Genomic DNA, 15,000 nt, shown 5'->3' with positions numbered 1-15,000 from the left:
TGAAGGTGTGTAAATGTTTAATGACCTGGTGGCTGGTGATCATGTCTTCAATCAGGACTCCATCTCTCTGGTGGACAGGGGTCTGATGAGACCTGGAGACATAGACAGTACTATATTATACACATCAACACAGTGATAGAGGGTCTGATGAGACATAGACAGTACTATATTATACACAGTGATAGAGGGTCTGATGAGACATAGACAGTACTATATTATACACAGTGATAGAGGGGTCTGATGAGACATAGACAGTACTATATTATACACAGTGATAGAGGGTCTGATGAGACATAGACAGTACTATATTATACACAGTGATAGAGGGTCTGATGAGACATAGACAGTACTATATTATACACAGTGATAGAGGGTCTGATGAGACATAGACAGTACTATATTACACACAGTGATAGAGGGTATGATGAGACATAGACAGTACTATATTATACACAGTGATAGAGGAGTCTGATGAGACATAGACAGTACTATTTTATACACAGTGATAGAGGGTCTGATGAGACATAGACAGTACTATATTATACACAGTGATAGAGGGTCTGATGAGACATAGACAGTACTATATTATACACAGTGATAGAGGGTATGATGAGACATAGACAGTACTATATTATACACATCAACACAGTGATAGAGGGTCTGATGAGACATAGACAGTACTATATTATACACAGTGATAGAGGGTCTGATGAGACATAGACAGTACTATATTATACACAGTGATAGAGGGGTCTGATGAGACATAGACAGTACTATATTATACACAGTGATAGAGGGTCTGATGAGACATAGACAGTACTATATTATACACAGTGATAGAGGGTCTGATGAGACATAGACAGTACTATTTTATACACAACAACACAGTGATAGAGGGGTCTGATGAGACATAGACAGTACTATATTATACACAGTGATAGAGGGTCTGATGAGACATAGACAGTACTATATTACACACAGTGATAGAGGGTATGATGAGACATAGACAGTACTATATTATACACAGTGATAGAGGGTCTGATGAGACATAGACAGTACTATTGTATACACAGTGATAGAGGGTCTGATGAGACATAGACAGTACTATATTATACACAGTGATAGAGGGTCTGATGAGACATAGACAGTACTATATTATACACAGTGATAGAGGGTCTGATGAGACATAGACAGTACTATATTATACACAGTGATAGAGGGGTCTGATGAGACATAGACAGTACTATATTATACACAGTGATAGAGGGGTCTGATGAGACATAGATATTACTATATTATACACAATGATAGAGGGTCTGATGAGACATATACAGTACTATATTATACACAGTGATAGAGGGTCTGATGAGACATAGACAGTACTATTTTATACACAACAACACAGTGATAGAGGGGTCTGATGAGACATAGACAGTACTATATTATACACAGTGATAGAGGGTATGATGAGACATAGACAGTGCTATATTATACACATCAACACAGTGATAGAGGGGTCTGATGAGACATAGACAGTACTATATTATACACAGTGATAGAGGGTCTGATGAGACATAGACAGTACTATTTTATACACAACAGCACAGTGATAGAGGGGTCTGATGAGACATAGACAGTACTATATTATACACAGTGATAGAGGGTCTGATGAGACATAGACAGTACTATATTACACACAGTGATAGAGGGTCTGATGAGACATAGACAGTACTATATTACACACAGTGATAGAGGGTCTGATGAGACATAGACAGTACTATATTATACACAGTGATAGAGGGTCTGATGAGACATAGACAGTACTATATTATACACAGTGATAGAGGGGTCTGATGAGACATAGACAGTACTATATTATACACAGTGATAGAGGGTCTGATGAGACATAGACAGTACTATTTTATACACAACAACACAGTGATAGAGGGGTCTGATGAGACATAGACAGTACTATATTATACACAGTGATAGAGGGTATGATGAGACATAGACAGTGCTATATTATACACATCAACACAGTGATAGAGGGGTCTGATGAGACATAGACAGTACTATATTATACACAGTGATAGAGGGTCTGATGAGACATAGACAGTACTATTTTATACACAACAGCACAGTGATAGAGGGGTCTGATGAGACATAGACAGTACTATATTATACACAGTGATAGAGGGTCTGATGAGACATAGACAGTACTATATTACACACAGTGATAGAGGGTATGATGAGACATAGACAGTGCTATATTATACACAGTGATAGAGGAGTCTGATGAGACATAGACAGTACTATTTTATACACAGTGATAGAGGGTCTGATGAGACATAGACAGTACTATATTATACACAGTGATAGAGGGTCTGATGAGACATAGACAGTACTATATTATACACAGTGATAGAGGGTCTGATGAGACATAGACAGTACTATATTATACACATCAACACAGTGATAGAGGGTCGGATGAGACATAGACAGTACTATATTATACACATCAACACAGTGATAGAGGGTCTGATGAGACATAGACAGTACTATATTATACACAATGATAGAGGGGTCTGATGAGACATAGACAGTACTATATTATACACAGTGATAGAGGGTCTGATGAGACATAGACAGTACTATATTATACACAGTGATAGAGGGTCTGATGAGACATAGACAGTACTATTTTATACACAACAACACAGTGATAGAGGGGTCTGATGAGACATAGACAGTACTATATTATACACAGTGATAGAGGGTCTGATGAGACATAGACAGTACTATATTACACACAGTGATAGAGGGTATGATGAGACATAGACAGTACTATATTATACACAGTGATAGAGGGTCTGATGAGACATAGACAGTACTATTGTATACACAGTGATAGAGGGTCTGATGAGACATAGACAGTACTATATTATAAACAGTGATAGAGGGTCTGATGAGACATAGACAGTACTATATTATACACAGTGATAGAGGGTCTGATGAGACATAGACAGTACTATATTATACACAGTGATAGAGGGTCTGATGAGACATAGACAGTACTATATTATACACAGTGATAGAGGGTCTGATGAGACATAGACAGTACTATATTATACACAGTGATAGAGGGGTCTGATGAGACATAGACAGTACTATATTATACACAGTGATAGAGGGTCTGATGAGACATAGATATTACTATATTATACACAATGATAGAGGGTCTGATGAGACATAGACAGTACTATATTATACACAGTGATAGAGGGTCTGATGAGACATAGACAGTACTATTTTATACACAACAACACAGTGATAGAGGGGTCTGATGAGACATAGACAGTACTATATTATACACAGTGATAGAGGGTATGATGAGACATAGACAGTGCTATATTATACACATCAACACAGTGATAGAGGGGTCTGATGAGACATAGACAGTACTATATTATACACAGTGATAGAGGGTCTGATGAGACATAGACAGTACTATTTTATACACAACAACACAGTGATAGAGGGGTCTGATGAGACATAGACAGTACTATATTATACACAGTGATAGAGGGTCTGATGAGACATAGACAGTACTATATTATACACAGTGATAGAGGGTCTGATGAGACATAGACAGTACTATATTACACACAGTGATAGAGGGTATGATGAGACATAGACAGTGCTATATTATACACAGTGATAGAGGAGTCTGATGAGACATAGACAGTACTATTTTATACACAGTGATAGAGGGTCTGATGAGACATAGACAGTACTATATTATACACAGTGATAGAGGGTCTGATGAGACATAGACAGTACTATATTATACACAGTGATAGAGGGTCTGATGAGACATAGACAGTAATATATTATACACAGTGATAGAGGGTCTGATGAGACATAGACAGTACTATATTATACACAGTGATAGAGGGTCTGATGAGACATTGACAGTAATATATTATACACAGTGATAGAGGGTCTGATGAGACATAGACAGTACTATATTATACACATCAACACAGTGATAGAGGGGTCTGATGAGACATAGACAGTACTATATTATACACAGTGATAGAGGGTCTGATGAGACATAGACAGTACTATATTATACACAGTGATAGCGGGTCTGATGAGACATAGACAGTACTATATTATACACAGTGATAGAGGAGTCTGATGAGACATAGACAGTACTATATTATACACAGTGATAGAGGGTCTGATGAGACATAGACAGTACTATATTATACACAGTGATAGCGGGTCTGATGAGACATAGACAGTACTATATTATACACAGTGATAGAGGGTCTGATGAGACATAGACAGTACTATATTATACACATCAACACAGTGATAGAGGGTCTGATGAGACATAGACAGTACTATATTATACACATCAACACAGTGATAGAGGGTCTGATGAGACATAGACAGTACTATATTATACACAGTGATAGAGGGTCTGATGAGACATAGACAGTACTATATTATACACAGTGATAGAGGGGTCTGATGAGACATAGACAGTACTATATTATACACAGTGATAGAGGGGTCTGATGAGACATAGACAGTACTATATTATACACAATGATAGAGGGTCTGATGAGACATAGACAGTAATATATTATACACAGTGATAGAGGGTCTGATGAGACATAGACAGTACTATATTATACACAGTGATAGAGGGTCTGATGAGACATAGAGAGTAATATATTATACACAGTGATAGAGGGTCTGATGAGACATAGACAGTACTATATTATACACAGTGATAGAGAGTCTGATGAGACATAGACAGTACTATTTTATACACAACAACACAGTGATAGAGGGGTCTGATGAGACATAGACAGTACTATATTATACACAGTGATAGAGGGTCTGATGAGACATAGACAGTACTATATTACACACAGTGATAGAGGGTCTGATGAGACATAGACAGTACTATATTATACACAGTGATAGAGGGTCTGATGAGACATAGACAGTACTATATTATACACAGTGATAGAGGGTCTGATGAGACATAGACAGTAATATATTATACACAGTGATAGAGGGTCTGATGAGACATAGACAGTACTATATTATACACAGTGATATAGGGTCTGATGAGACATAGACAGTACTATATTATACACAGTGATAGAGGGGTCTGATGAGACACAGACAGTACTATATTATACACAGTGATAGAGGGTCTGATGTCTGAACCAGAATTTGTGGAACGGTATCAGGTGTCGATGCCATTTGCTCCGTTCCAGACATTACTCTGAGCCGTCCTCCCCTCAGCAGCCTCCACTGGTGACTCTGTGTGTGGTAGGGTGTGTGTGTGGTGTGTGTGTGTGTGTGTGTGTGTGTGTGTGTGTGTGTGTGTGAGTGTGGGTGTGTGTGTGGATTGTGGATGTGTGTGTGTGTGTGTGTGTGTGTGTGTGTGTGTGTGTGTGTGTGTGTGTGTGTGTGTGTGTGTGTGTGTGTGTGTGTGTGTGTGGGTGGGTGTGTGTGTGTGGGTCGGTGTGGGTGTGGGTGTGGGTGTGTGCGTGCGTGCGTGCGTGTGTGTGTGTGCGTGCATCACCTGTCCAGGTTGTGGCTCATGTAGTTGAATCCATCCAGGTATTGTCCAGGTAGAGAGTCGTCTCCCAGCTCCCTCAGGTCCTCAGCTCTCAGGTACTCCCCTCCATCCCCTGTCATAGTGTCCTCACCTGCGGGGAGAGGAGGGAGAGGAGAGGAGTGGGAGAAGTGGAAGCGGGGGGAGATGGGGAGGAGGGGGAGAAGTGGGAGAGGGGGGAGAGGGGGAGAGGGGGAGGAGGGGAAGAAGTGGGAGAGGGGGGAGGGGGAGAAGTGGAAGAGGGGGAGAGGGGGAGGAGGGGGAGAAGTGGGAGAGGGGGGAGAGGGGGAGAGGGGGAGGAGGGGGATAAGTGGAAGAGGGGGAGAGGGGGGATGAGGGGGAGAGGGGGGATGAGGGGGAGGAGGGGGGATGAGTGGGAGGAGGGGAGAAATAAATAGAAAGAGTTAAAAGGGGGAAGTCAGTCATCTCTGGCATCATTGTGAAGTCAGTCATCTCTGGCATCATTGTGAAGTCAGTCATCTCTGGCATCATTGTGAAGTCAGTCATCTCTGGCATCATTGCGAAGTCAGTAATCTAGAACACCTAGCTATAGAACCCCCCCAGAATGTATTATAGAAGTGATAATGTTATTCTAGAACACATAGCTATAGAATCCCCCCAGAATGTATTATAGAAGTGATAATGTTATTCTAGAACACATAGCTATAGAATCCCCCCAGAATGTATTATAGAAGTGATAATGTTATTCTAGAACACATAGCTATAGAATCCCCCCAGAATGTATTATAGAAATGATAATGTTATTCTAGAACACATAGCTATAGAATCCCCCCAGAATGTATTATAGATGTGATAATGTTATTCTAGAACACATAGCTATAGAATCCCCAGAGAATGTATCATAGTAGTGATCATGTTATTCTAGAACACATAGCTATAGAACCCCCCCAGAATGTATTATAGAAGTGATAATGTTATTCTAGAACACATAGCTATAGAATCCCCCCAGAATGTATTATAGAAGTGATAATGTTATTCTAGAACACATAGCTATAGAATCCCCCCAGAATGTATTATAGAAGTGATAATGTTATTCTAGAACACATAGCTATAGAATCCCCCCAGAATGTATTATAGAAATGATAATGTTATTCTAGAACACATAGCTATAGAATCCCCCCAGAATGTATCATAGTAGTGATAATGTTATTCTAGAACACATAGCTATAGAACCCCCCCAGAATGTATTATAGAAGTGATAATGTTATTCTAGAACACATAGCTATAGAATCCCCACAGAATGTATCATAGTAGTGATAATGTTATTCTAGAACACATAGCTATAGAACCCCCCCAGAATGTATTATAGAAGTGATAATGTTATTCTAGAACACATAGCTATAGAATCCCCCCAGAATGTATTATAGAAGTGATAATGTTATTCTAGAACACATAGCTATAGAATCCCCCCAGAATGTATTATAGAAGTGATAATGTTATTCTAGAACACATAGCTATAGAATCCCCCCAGAATGTATTATAGAAATGATAATGTTATTCTAGAACACATAGCTATAGAATCCCCCCAGAATGTATTATAGATGTGATAATGTTATTCTAGAACACATAGCTATAGAATCCCCACAGAATGTATCATAGTAGTGATCATGTTATTCTAGAACACATAGCTATAGAATCCCCCCAGAATGTATTATAGAAGTGATAATGTTATTCTAGAACACATAGCTATAGAATCCCCCCAGAATGTATTATAGAAGTGATAATGTTATTCTAGAACACATAGCTATAGAATCCCCCCCAGAATGTATTATAGAAGTGATAATGTTATTCTAGAACACATAGCTATAGAATCCCCCCCAGAATGTATTATAGATGTGATAATGTTATTCTAGAACACATAGCTATAGAATCCCCCCCAGAATGTATTATAGAAGTGATGTTATTCTAGAACACATAGCTATAGAATACCCCCAGAATGTATTATAGAAGTGATAATGTTATTCTAGAACACATAGCTATAGAATCCCCCCCAGAATGTATTATAGAAGTGATCATGTTATTTTAAAACATATAGCTATAGTGTTCTCCTCTAAAAAGTGTGTTTGTCTGTAAAGTCTCTTGTCTGTCTCAATCACAGTATTTATTTATATATTATCTCTGTTAGTGTTCCCGACTTGTCACGACTTCCACCGAAGTCGGTGCCTCTCCTTGTTCGGGCGGCGTTCGGCGGTCGACGTCACCGGCCTTCTGGCCGCCGCCGATCCACTTTTCATTTTCCATTTGTTTTGTCTTTGTCTTTGCCTTTACACACCTGGTTTCACTCACCCAATGACTTGTTTATTATTTAACCCTCTGTTCCCCCGTGTTTTGTTTATGAGTGATTGTTCTTTGTACATCGGGTCTGTTTTTTTTTGTGGGCTCGCTATATTGCTTTGTATTTTGTATACTTTGAGTAAAGTACGTTGATTACTCATATCTGCTGTCCTGCGCCTGACTCTCTACACCAACTACAAACTGGACCGTTTGTCACGCCCTGATCTTAGATATCTCTGTTTTCTATATATTTTGGTTGGGTCAGGGACTGACAAGGGTGGGTACGCTAATTGTTGTATTGTCTAGGGCTTTTTGTATGTCTAGATTTTTTAAATGTCTCGGGTTTTTAAATGTCTAGGGTTTTTAAATGTCTAGGGTTTTTAAATGTTTAGATTTTTGTATGTCTAGGTTTTTGTATGTCTAGATTTTTTAAATGTCTAGGGTTTTTAAATGTCTAGGGTTTTAAATGTCTAGGGTTTTGTATGTCTAGGGTTTTGTATGTCTAGGGTTTTGTATGTCTAGGGTTTTGTATGTCTAGGTTTTTGTATGTCTAGGTTTTTGTATGTCTAGGGTTTTGTATGTCTAGGGTTTTGTATGTCTAGGGTTTTGTATGTCTAGGTTTTTTTTAATGTCTATGTTGGCCTGATATGGTTCCCAATCAGAGATAGCTGTTTATCGTTGTCTCTGATTGGGGATCATATTTAGGTAGCCATTTCCCATTTGTGTTTGTGGCATCTTGTCTGTGTGTAGTTGCCTGTCAGCACTATAGTGTACAGCTTCACGTTTCGTTTTGTTATTTTGTTAGTTTGTTCACTGTTTCATTCTTTAAATAAATAAGAATGTACACATACCACGCTGCGCCTTGGTCTCCTCCATCCGACGAGTGTGACACCTTTACACCTCTAAAAATGGTGTTGTCTGTAAAGTCTCTTGTCTGTTTCAATCACAGTACATATTTATGTATTATCTCTGTTAGTGTCCTCCTCTAAAAAGTGTGTTTGTCTGTAAAGCCTCTTGTCTGTCTCAATCACAGGATTTATTTATATATTATCTCTGTTAGTGTCCTCCTCTAAAAAGTGTGTTTGTCTGTAAAGTCTCTTGTCTGTCTCAACCACAGTATTTATTTATATATTATCTCTGTTAGTTTCCTCCTCTAAAAAGTGTGTTTGTCTGTAAAGTATCTTGTCTGTCTCATCCACAGTATTTATATATTATCTCTGTTAGTGTCCTCCTCTAAAAAGTGTGTTTGTCTGTAAAGTCTCTTGTCTGTCTCATCCACAGTATTTATTTATATATTATCTCTGTTAGTGTCCTCCTCTAAAAAGTGTGTTTGTCTGTAAAGCCTCTTGTCTGTCTCAACCACAGTATTTATTTATATATTATCTCTGTTAGTGTCCTCCTCTAAAAAGTGTGTTTGTCTGTAAAGCCTCTTGTCTGTCTCAACCACAGTATTTATTTATATATTATCTCTGTTAGTGTCCTCCTCTAAAAAGTGTGTTTGTCTGTAAAGCCTCTTGTCTGTCTCAACCACAGTATTTATTTATATGTAATCAAAAGGAACTCACCCTCCTCATCCGACACGTCCAGTATCTCCGTCATGGTCTCCGGAACATTCATCTTGTGTTTCTCTGATGTCACAGTCTGTCAGCACAGGGATTCCAAGCCAATCACAACCAGGGAAAAAGAGAACAAGGATTCAGCCCGTTAGAACCAGAGGGTTGTAACCATAGAAACATGAATGATATTCTGTTATTCTGTGTTGTTTTGTTGTTGTTGTGAAAGTTGTGAAGTCATGGACGGAAAACAAGCTGGTACTGTTGTGACAGACAGAGGACCGTGTTCATCCCTAACACACTGATCTAACGTCAGTTTTACTATTTTCCCTGCTAAATGGTTAAGGTTAGGATATGAGAAGGGGTAAGCTGATCTGAGGTTAGGGGGAAACCCTTCTACCTGGAAGCGTCACGAGGGGTCACATACCGTTGTGGTGGTGATGACCTCTTCTGTGACGACCTTCAGAGTGTCAACGACAGATATGTAACCCAGACGCCTGGCAATGGACAGAGCAGTGTTCCCATTCTGACAGAGAGAGAGAGGGGGAGGGAGAGGGGGAGGAGAGGGGGGGAGAGAGGGAGAGAGAGAGAGGGGGGAGGGAGGGGGAGGGAGAGAGAACGAGAGTGTGAAAACGCGGGAGAGGAAGAGTGAGAGAGAGAGGGAAGGAAGGAAGGAAGGAGAGAAGGGAGAGAGAGAATCAAACATCTAATCAAACGGTGTGTGTGTGTGTGTGTGTGTGTGTGTGTGTGTGTGTGTGTGTGTGTGTGTGTGTGTGTGTGTGTGTTCTTACAGCAGTGGTAGTGTTGGGTGTCGCTCCATGTTGCAACAGGACGTTGATGATGTGTGTGTGTCCCTGCTGTGCTGCCTGGTGAAGTGGAGTGTAACCGTTCTGGAGACACAGACAGTTGAGTTTTAAACACTGACATCAAACACACACTATACATACATATTATACACACACACACACACACAACCACACACACACACACACACTGAAATAGAAAACAGAAGGAACGAGAACACGAGAGACAGACAGTTGGGTTTTAAATATTTAAATCCTAACGGTCACCAACTGTCACTAACTGTCAGTCTGCTACTGGAGCGGTACCTTACCCGTTCCAATATTAAACTCTGGTACCTTACCCGTTCCAATATTAAACTCTGGTACCTTACCCGTTCCAATATTAAACTCTGGTACCTTACCCGTTCCAATATTAAACTCTGGTACCTTACCCTTACCCGTTCCAATATTAAACTCTGGTACCTTACCCGTTCCAATATTAAACTCTGGTACCTTACCCGTTCCAATATTAAACTCTGGTACCTTACCCGTTCCAATATTAAACTCTGGTACCTTACCCGTTCCAATATTAAACTCTGTTACCTTACCCGTTCCAATAGTAAACTCTGGTACCTTACCCATTCCAATATTAAACTCTGGTACCTTACCCGTTCCAATATTAAACTCTGGTACCTTACCCGTTCCAATATTAAACTCTGTTACCTCACCCTTACCCGTTCCAATAGTAAACTCTGGTACCTTGGTTTTGGCGTTGACACTGGCGCCCTGCTGCAAGAGGAAGTTGACCATCTTTACGTTTCCATAGTGACAGGCAACAATGAGAGGAGTGTAGCCGAGCTGAGGAAGATTAGAGAAAGAACTTAGAAAAAAATAAAGTCTGCGTGTGTGTGTGTGTGTGCGCGTGCGTGCGAGTGTGTGTATGTGTGTGTGTGCGTGTGTGTGCGTGCGTGCGTGCGCATGTGTGCGTGCGTGCGTGCGTGCGTGTGTGCGTGTGTGTGTGTGCGTGCTTGTGTGTGTGTGTACTTTGGTTTGCTGGTCCAGGTTAGCATCACGTTTGGCCAGAACTTCTGCTGCATTCACTCTGTCCTCCTGGGCCGTGAGGTGGAGGGGTGTCAGACCACTCTGAGAGAGGGGAGAGAGATGAAGGGAGAGACAGAGGTACCCAGAGCGAGAGACATTTAGAGAGAGGGCGAGAGAGAGATACCCAGAGAGAGACATTTAGAGAGAGGGGAGAGAGAGATACCCAGAGAGAGAGACATTTAGAGAGAGGGGAGAGACAGAGAGATGGAGAGAGAGACAGAGTTGGAGAGAGAGATGGAGGGGAAGAGAGAGAGGGAGAGTTGGAGAGAGAGATGGAGGGGGAGAGAGAGAGGGATAGTTGGAGAGAGATGGAGGGGGAGAGAGAGGGAGAGTTTGAGAGAGAGATGGGAGAGATGGAGAGAGAGAAGGAGGAGGAGAGAGGGAGAGTTGGAGAGAGAGGTGGCAAGGAGAGAGAGATGGAGAGGGGAGAGAGAGATGGGAGAGAATGTATTGTATATGCCAAAGAGTGCATTTTTGGATGTGTGCAACGACTCTGCTACGTGTGTGTTTGTGTGAGTCTCTGTCCCCCCCCTACCTTAGTGGTAGTGTTGACGTGTCCCCCCCCCCTACCTTAGTGGGAGTGTTGACGTGTCCCCCCCCCCTACCTTAGTGGGAGTGTTGACATGTGCCCCCTTGCCCAGCAGCAGACTGGTCATATCACTGTGCCCCTCCTGTGAGGCAAGGTGAAGAGGGGTGACCCCCTGCTTGGTCAGGACGTTGGTCTCCGCTCCGTACTGCAGCAGAGACGAGGCGACGGACGTCTGGTTCTTCTTGGCAGCGATGTGGAGTGGGGTGTATCCGTTCTGAGAGCAGAGAGGATTGTGGGTAGGAGGAATACGTCAGTGTTAGTTTTGAAAAAAACATCAGAGAAGATACTTCAACAAGAAACACCAGGTTCTGAGATGAGGATATGAAATATGATTTATTTGTAATGGGTCCTAGTCAACAGTAGTGTTGTATAGGGGACAGTATTATGGGTCAACAGTAGTGTTATATAGGGGACAGTATTATGGGTCAACAGTAGTGTTATATAGGGGACAGTATTATGGGTCCTGGTCAACAGTAGTGCTATATAGGGGACAGTATTATGGGTCAACAGTAGTGTTATATAGGGGACAGTATTATGGGTCAACAGTAGTGTTATATAGGGGACAGTATTATGGGTCAACAGTAGTGTTATATAGGGGACAGTATTATGGGTCAACAGTAGTGTTATATAGGGGACAGTATTATGGGTCAACAGTAGAGTTATATAGGGGACAGTATTATGGGTCAACAGTAGTGTTATATAGGGGACAGTATATGGGTCAACAGTAGTGTTATATAGGGGACAGTATATGGGTCAACAGTAGAGTTATATAGGGGACAGTATTATGGGTCAACAGTAGTGTTGTATAGGCGACAGTGTTATGGGTCAACAGTAGTGTTATATAGGGGACAGTATTATGGGTCAACAGTAGTGTTATATAGGGGACAGTATTATGGGTCAACAGTAGTGTTATATAGGGGACAGTATTATGGGTCAACAGTAGTGTTATATAGGGGACAGTATTATGGGTCAACAGTAGTGTTATATAGGGGACAGTATTATGGGTCAACAGTAGTGTTATATAGGGGACAGTATTATGGGTCAACAGTAGAGTTATATAGGGGACAGTATTATGGGTCAACAGTAGTGTTATATAGGGGACAGTATATGGGTCAACAGTAGTGTTATATAGGGGACAGTATATGGGTCAACAGTAGAGTTATATAGGGGACAGTATTATGGGTCAACAGTAGTGTTGTATAGGCGACAGTGTTATGGGTCAACAGTAGTGTTATATAGGGGACAGTATTATGGGTCAACAGTAGTGTTATATAGGGGACAGTATTATGGGTCAACAGTAGTGTTATATAGGGGACAGTATTATGGGTCAACAGTAGTGTTATATAGGGGACAGTATTATGGGTCAACAGTAGTGTTATATAGGGGACAGTATTATGGGTCAACAGTAGTGTTATATAGGGGACAGTATTATGGGTCAACAGTAGTGTTATATAGGGGACAGTATTATGGCTCAACAGTAGTGTTATATAGGGGACAGTATTATGGGTCAACAGTAGTGTTATATAGGGGACAGTATTATGGGTCAACAGTAGTGTTATATAGGGGACAGTATTATGGGTCAACAGTAGTGTTATATAGGGGGACAGTATTATGGGTCAACAGTAGTGTTATATAGGGGACAGTATTATGGGTCCTGGTCAACAGTAGTGTTATATAGGGGACAGTATTATGGGTCAGCATCCATGGACATAGAGTATCTGTAATTATATGAAAATAGAGTGAAACAGGAAGGGACTATCTGAACTCGGCCAACAAGAAAAATGTGTTTTTGTTTTCTTCCACGGAAGGTTTTTAAATGTTTTCCGTAACAAAATGTCCCCACCTAACAGGACCCAGAAGCGGACAGGCAGGTACTATCTAATCATCTCCGTTAAAAAAAAACAAGTTGTTATTTTCCATGGTAAAACTTTTGAAAGTCTTTCCCCCGCCAGGTTTTGTGTTGTTTTCTCACCTTGGCGGTGGCGTGGGGCGACGCCCCTTTGTCCAGCAGCAGCAGCGCCACCTGCTGGTTGTCATAGTGAGCTGCCACGTGCAGCGGAGTCAGACCGTTCTGGAGGAGAGAACCACATTTATTACTCATCCCTTCGTCTCTCACTCGCTCCTTCTCTCTCTAGCTATTCTGTCTTCCCTCTCTCCTCCTCTGTGTCATCTCTCCCTCTCTTTTCCCTCTCTAGCTCATCTGTCTTTCCTCTCCCCTCCTCTGTCATCTCTCACTCTCTTTTTTCTCCCTCTAGCTATTCTATCTTCCCTCTCTCCTCCTCTGTCATCTCGCTCTCTCTTTTCTCTCTCTAGCCATTCTGTCTTCCCTCTCTCCTCCTCTGTGTCATCTCTCCATCTCTTTTCCCTCTCTAGCTCATCTGTCTTTCCTCTCCCCTCCTCTGTCATCTCTCACTCTCTTTTTTCTCCCTCTAGCTATTCTATCTTCCCTCTCTCCTCCTCTGTCATCTCGCTCTCTCTTTTCTCTCTCTAGCTATTCTGTCTTCCCTCTCTCCTCCTCTGTGTCATCTCTCCATCTCTTTTCCCTCTCTAGCTCATCTGTCTTTCCTCTCCCCTCCTCTGTCATCTCTCACTCTCTTTTTTCTCCCTCTAGCTATTCTATCTTCCCTCTCTCCTCCTCTGTCATCTCGCTCTCTCTTTTCTCTCTCTAGCTATTCTGTCTTCCCTCTCTCCTCCTCTGTGTCATCTCTCCATCTCTTTTCCCTCTCTAGCTCATCTGTCTTTCCTCTCCCCTCCTCTGTCATCTCTCACTCTCTTTTTTCTCCCTCTAGCTATTCTATCTTCCCTCTCTCCTCCTCTGTCATCTCGCTCTCTCTTTTCTCTCTCTCGCTATTCTGTCTTCCCTCTCTCCTTCTCTCCTTCCCTCTCAAGCTATTCTGTCTTCCCTCCTCTCCTCCTCTTCTTCTCTCTCTAGCTATTCTGTCTTCCCTCCTCTCCTTCTCTCCTTCTCTCTCTGGCTATTATGTCTTCCCTCTCTCCTCTCCTTCTCTGTGTCATCTCTCCCTCTCCTTTTCCCTC

The 15,000-nt window shown here is 41.5% G+C and overlaps 1 protein-coding gene across 1 annotated transcript in view; it reads right to left on the bottom strand.

Moving 5' to 3' along the window:
* LOC139395224 (ankyrin-2-like) overlaps window positions 1-15,000 on the bottom strand; it is a gene marked incomplete at its 3' end in the record, with an annotated part of 97,071 nt that overhangs the window by 44,238 nt on the left and 37,833 nt on the right. Inside the window, exons 17-25 of the mRNA XM_071142870.1 lie at window positions 13,937-14,035; window positions 11,981-12,178; window positions 11,319-11,417; window positions 11,034-11,132; window positions 10,284-10,382; window positions 9,920-10,018; window positions 9,505-9,580; window positions 5,612-5,738; window positions 26-92 (exon numbers count right to left, since the gene is read on the bottom strand). Of these exons, the coding sequence (XP_070998971.1) occupies window positions 26-92; window positions 5,612-5,738; window positions 9,505-9,580; window positions 9,920-10,018; window positions 10,284-10,382; window positions 11,034-11,132; window positions 11,319-11,417; window positions 11,981-12,178; window positions 13,937-14,035 (963 nt within the window). The remainder of the gene's footprint in view (window positions 1-25; window positions 93-5,611; window positions 5,739-9,504; window positions 9,581-9,919; window positions 10,019-10,283; window positions 10,383-11,033; window positions 11,133-11,318; window positions 11,418-11,980; window positions 12,179-13,936; window positions 14,036-15,000) is intronic.

Source organism: Oncorhynchus clarkii, unplaced genomic scaffold (assembly GCF_045791955.1).
Source record: "Oncorhynchus clarkii lewisi isolate Uvic-CL-2024 unplaced genomic scaffold, UVic_Ocla_1.0 unplaced_contig_1473_pilon_pilon, whole genome shotgun sequence".
Taxonomy (NCBI): Eukaryota; Metazoa; Chordata; class Actinopteri; order Salmoniformes; family Salmonidae; genus Oncorhynchus; species Oncorhynchus clarkii.
Note: the sequence above shows the minus strand (reverse complement) of the source record. Positions and strands in the feature narration are given on the sequence as shown.